The following is a 5,349-nucleotide window of genomic DNA, read 5'->3' as shown; positions in this document are numbered from 1 at the left end:
CTGGAAAAATAAAAATAGGAAGCCAGTGTGTGAGCCATTGCTAGTTTTCTGCGACATCCTGGGAGCTTCTGGCGCTGAACTGCAGCAACAGCGGAAGCAGCTAGTTCGAAAGAGGGACTTTCCAAGACCAACCCGCGGGAAAGGAATTTGCAGCGCATCTTTGAACCGAGCGTCGGGGAGGAAAAACAGGGGACAGTGGGTGGACGACACAGGACTGCTGCAAGCTACGGACGCCACCCAGCGGCAGAACGCAACCCGAGGTCCAGGAGCTGAAAGCCAGGCGCGCGCAGCTCTCCGGCACTCGTAGTTGCACTGCACAAGGGGCGGGGCTTCCACTGGGGCGGTCGGGCGCTGTAGTCCTGCGTTCGTTGGGCGGAGTTACTCCTTAGAGGGACCACGAGTCCCATGGTGCCCAGCGGCACCCACGCAGACGCGGTGAAGCCGAGCTGATTAGTCCCGGAGGCAAAGGGGCCTTGGCTGGGTCGGGCGGCGTCTGGAGGGTCCTCTGGAAGGCTTGTGGCAGGGCTGAAGAGGGAGGTCGGCACCATGTCGAGGCAGGCGAACCGTGGCACTGAGAGCAAGAAAATGGTAATTTGGAGCGCGTGACCCCGGCGGGCGGAGCGGAATAAAGGCGTATGGGAGAAAGGGCCTGGCTCCCGCGCCCGCGCTAGGCACGATTGGGAAAGAGCCCTCCTGAAAGCTGTGGAAGGAGGCAGTTGTCTGGGGGCTCAGCCTGGGGGCTTGAGCAGGTGGGGGCTTGAGCAGGTGCTCGAGTAGCTCCCCGCAGGAGACCGCCGTGCAGCTGTGTTCTAGACCGACGACAGCGACTGCAATAAATGATAGTAACTGCCACTTGCTGGTCCCTTACGGTGTGTCGGGCCCTGGCCCAAGCATTTTACGTACATTCTCTCACTTAAGCCGCGGAGGAGGGCTGGGGATATAGCTCAGTGGCATAAGCGCCTGTCTGGCAAGCGCAGGCTCGTGAGTTCGATCCCCGGTACCGGAAAGAGGAAAAAAAAAAAAATCCGCGGAAGAACTCTGCTAGGAGGGTGATGATGTAACTCGCCCACATTTACATCTAGGAGTGAGGATTTGAGTTGCTAACTTCACCCTGCGCTGTGGGCATTGTGAGATGTGCTTTGGTATTGATCTTTTCAGAAAAGAACTTTATTCTATTGAGCGGCCGGAGTGAGTGAGGGGACCCCCTCTAATAGTAGAGAAGGCGGGGCTTCCCTCTTGCCCTAGGAATAGTAGAACGCAATAAAGGGTCTGAGGACCCAGTCTGGACTGGAACGTATATAACATTTTTCTCCAAGGCTTTCCTGGCGGTTGTTCCTTTTCTTTGGCTTAGTCTCTTCCCAGTTTGCCCATGCCATGTCTTTATTTATTTATTTATTTATTTATTTATTGTTCTTTTTGAGACAGGGTCCCGCTATGCAGTTCAGGCTGGCCTGGAGCTCACTTCGTAGCCCAGGTTGGTTTCGGACTCTCAATGATCCTCCTGCCTCACTGTGCCATCACACCTGGCTAATCTGTTGATGGGCACCTAGGCTACTTCCGTATCTTAGCTATTGTGAATTATGCTGTAGTAAACATGGGTGTGCAAGCATCTCTACAGTATGCTGACTTTAATCCCTTTGGATGTATATGAAGAAGTGCTATGGCTGGATGAAATGGTAGCTTTGATTTTGTGGTATTTTTATACTACAAAAATACCTTATAAATACCTTAGGTGGTATTTTTGATTTTCTGAGGAACCTCCATGTTGATGTCTATAGGGGCTATACTGATTTACACTCCTGCCAGCAGTGAAGAAGACCCCCCACACACATCCTTTACAGCATTTGTTGTTTATTATTATTATTAGTGGTAGTGGAAGGTGAACCCAGAGCCTTCACATTGAGCTACATCCTCAGTGCCCCCCTGCCCTACTTTTTTAAAAAAACTGGGTCTTGCTAGATTGACCAGACTTGTCCCTTTTTTTGGACACAGGAACTTGGTATGTAATTCAGCCCAGCCTTTATGTAGTTTAGGCTGGCCTCAAACTCACAGTGCTCCTCCTGCCTCAACCTCCTGAGTGCTGGGATTGCAGGTGTGTGCTACCACGCCTAGCAACCCAGGCTAGCTTTTTGTTATCAGCAGGCAAACTCAGGACCTTGTGATTGCCAGGCAGGCACTGTTCCTCTGAGCTATCTTCCCAGCCAGCCCCCAGGCTGGTTTTTAGCTTGCAGTCCTCCAGTCCTCCTGCCTTAGACCACTGAGATTACAGAGATGCGCTACTATACTTAGCTTGTTTTTTAAATTCTGACTGAGGTGATGTGGAATCTCAGTGTAGTTTTTTTTTTTTTTTTTTTTTTTCCTCCCGGTACTGGGGATCAAACTCACAACCTTGTGCTTGCCAGGCAGGCACTTATGCCACTGAGCTATATCCCCAGCCCCTGTTTGTTTTCTGTTTTGACAGAGTCTCACTATGTAATTCAGGCTAGTCTTAAATTTAGTGTGTAGCCCAGGCTGGCCTTGAACTTATAGCGATCCTCCTGTCTTAGCCTCCACCCCGGTTTAAAAGTTTTCTTCTATAGGCTATCTCTTCACATTATTATTTCCCTTGCTATGCAGAAACTTTTTAATTTTATGTAGTTTCATTTGTTCTTTCTAACTATCATTTCCTGTGCTATTGGAGCCCTATTTAGGAAGTCTTTGCCTCTTGCTTCAGGTGTTTCCCCTATGTTTTCTTTCAGCAGTTGCAAAGCTTCAAGTCTTACACCTAGGTCTCCGAATTGATATTTGTACCGAGTGGAAGACAGGGATCTAGTTTCATTCTTCTGCATATCCAGTTTTCCCAGCACCACTTGTTACAGAGAGGATCTTTTCTCCAGTGTATACGTTTTGCCCCTTTGTCTAGCGTAAGAGGACTGTAGCTGTGAGGGTTTGTTTCTGTGCCCTCTGTTCTGTTCCTTTGGTCTGTGTATCTATTTTTGGGCCAGTACCATTCTCTTTTGTTATTATCGCTTTGTAATATAATTTGAAATTGGTTATTGTGATGTCTCCAGCCTTGGTCTTTCTGTTTAGATTGCTTTGGCTATTCTATTTTATTTTTGTTTTGTTTTTATTTTTGAGCAGGGTCTTCCTACGTAGTTTATCCTGGCCTAGAATTCATAACTCATGGTGATCCTCTTCCCTCAGCATCCCCAAGTGCTGGGAGTATAGGCATGTGACATCTCACTCCGTATTCCGGGTCTTTTGTGGTTCCGTATGATTTTGTTTTTTCTAGTTCTGGGAAGAATGTCATTGCGATTTTTCTTCCAGTACTGGGGATAGAACCAGAGTGTTTGCACTGAGCTACATCCTTAGCCTTTTTTTTTTTTTCTTTGTTCCGATGTCGGGAGTCAAACTCACGACCTTGCTCTTGCCAGGCAGGTGCTGTGCTGCTGAGTAAATCCCCAACCCCCATTTTTTTTTACTTTTTTTTTTTTTTTTAACTTTTTTAAAAATTTGAAGCCAGGCGTGGTGGCTCACAGCTGTAATCCTAGCACTCCAGAGGCTGAGGCAGGAGGATTACTGTGCGTTCAAGGCCAGCCTTGGCTACAAAGTGAGTTCAAGGCCAACTTGAGGTGCATAGCAAGACCCTGTCTCAAAAAGAAAAAAAAAAATTGAGATAGGGTTTCACTCAGTTGGTAGTTTGCTCAGGCTAGGCTCGAATTTGTCATCCTCCTGCCTCAGGCTCCCAGAATGCTAGAATTATAGTTATGCAGCACCACACCTAGCTCTCTCTCACTTTAATAAAGGAAGCAATAACAGTACTTAGCTTTGTAGATTGTTCAGAGGGTCAGTTGAGAAAATGTGTGTAAAGCTAGCAGCTTAACAGTGACTTAGAGTACAGGTGACAATGTGCCAGCATCTTTGTTAGTAAATTTATTAATTTTTGTGTGTCTGTATCATAGGTGGCTCTTAAATCCCAAGGACAGTGAGGCCTTCCCTTTTGTGTTAATTAACCAGCCCCAATGTCTATTCTTCAAAATTCAGGTGAGTTACTAAGTAAGTACCCGCATTTAGAGTCTCCAGGACCAGAGAGTAGAAGGTGAGAGGGGGCTGAACATAGTCTTTTTACTAAACCTGCAGCCCTAGCTACTGGAAAGAGTTCACACTGGATTACCTGTTTTCAGAAAAATAGCTCTTAGGCCAGACATGGTGGTGCATGCCTGTAATCCCAATATTTGGACCATGAGTTCAAGGCCAGCCTGGGCTCCATAATGAGTTCAAGGCCAAACTGAACTATGTAACAAGAACCTCTCAAAAAAAAAAAAAAAAAAAAGTATGACTCTTGGAGCCTTAGCTCTAAACAGCAGCCTGTAAGGCATTTGAATGTCTTGTTTGGGGCACTGACTGAAAGGCCTTCTAAGACCCATGCGGTAGTGGTGCATCTGAGGGTAGGGATTGGCTGAACTTGCTTTTTTATTTATTTATTTATTTATTTATTATTTATTTAGGCTTAACTTTCTTTGCCCAGGTTGTTTCTGAAGTACGTGGAGATCATTCTGGCATAACTGCCATAATCCTGTGGATTTTTGTCTGCAAAACATCTTCTTATCCATTATCTGATTAGGTGTTCCCGACAGCCTTCTTGAGTCACATGACAGGTTTTACTGTTACTGTTTTTGTGTGATGAGACTGAAGTTTACAAAGTAATTTTTAGGTGAGTTCTCACAGCTGTGAAGGAGCAAGTCAGAGCATCTGTAAACCTAGTTTTCTTTCATGTTTCTTGTTGTTTACAAAGTTCTTTATATTGATTCAGAATTTCCCTCCTTTGTCAGCTTGTAACCTACTTCAGGATGTGCTCTGGCAGCACCCTACCTAGAACCCATTTAAGAAATTTTTAGGGGCTGGGGATTTAGCTCAGCGGCAAAAGCGCCTGCCTGGCAAGCGCAAGGTCATGAGTTCGGTTCCTGGTACTGGAGAAAAACCAAAAAAAAGAAAGAAATTTTTATTTTATTTTTATTTATTTTTATTTTATTCAGGAAAAAATTTAAAAATAAAAAGAATAAAAATAACAGGGCTGGAGTGTAGCTCAGTGGTAGTGTTTGCTGAGTATGCATGAGGCCCTAGGCTCAACCCCCAGCACAAGGAAAAAAACGTCTTCTTGAGTACCTGTTCTGCAGCTGGTCCTCTAGACATCATTGTTTCATTGGAATTGTACTGTAACGCTGAAGGGAAGAAGATCATATGGGCATGGTGGCACACACTTGTAATCTCAGCACTCTGGGAGGCTGAGGCAGGGGGATTGCAAGTTTAAACCCAACCTGGGCAATTTGGTAATTTAGTGAGGCACTGTCTCAAAATTAAAACAAAAAA

The 5,349-nt window shown here is 45.7% G+C and overlaps 1 protein-coding gene across 3 annotated transcripts in view; it reads left to right on the top strand.

Annotated features, from left to right (window-relative positions):
* Positions 1–367: 367 nt before the first annotated feature.
* Positions 368–5,349, top strand: part of Trappc3 (trafficking protein particle complex 3) — a 12,285-nt gene continuing 7,303 nt past the window's right edge. The window contains exons 1-2 of one of the 3 annotated variants that reach the window (XM_005395173.2): positions 368–588; positions 3,942–4,023. Coding sequence is in view for 1 of the 3 variants with exons in the window: in XM_005395172.2 (XP_005395229.1) it covers positions 547–588 (42 nt within the window). In the remaining 2 variants the exon portion in view is untranslated. Of the gene's footprint in view, positions 589–3,941; positions 4,024–4,507; positions 4,694–5,349 lie in introns of those variants that run through there. The other 2 variants (XM_005395172.2, XM_005395174.1) reach the window with 2 other exon arrangements.

The sequence above is a fragment of the Chinchilla lanigera genome, unplaced genomic scaffold, assembly GCF_000276665.1.
Source record: "Chinchilla lanigera isolate Chin_1 unplaced genomic scaffold, ChiLan1.0 scaffold00051, whole genome shotgun sequence".
NCBI lineage: Eukaryota > Metazoa > Chordata > Mammalia > Rodentia > Chinchillidae > Chinchilla > Chinchilla lanigera.
The sequence above is the reverse complement of the archived record's forward strand: the minus strand, read 5'-3'. Positions and strand labels throughout refer to the sequence as shown.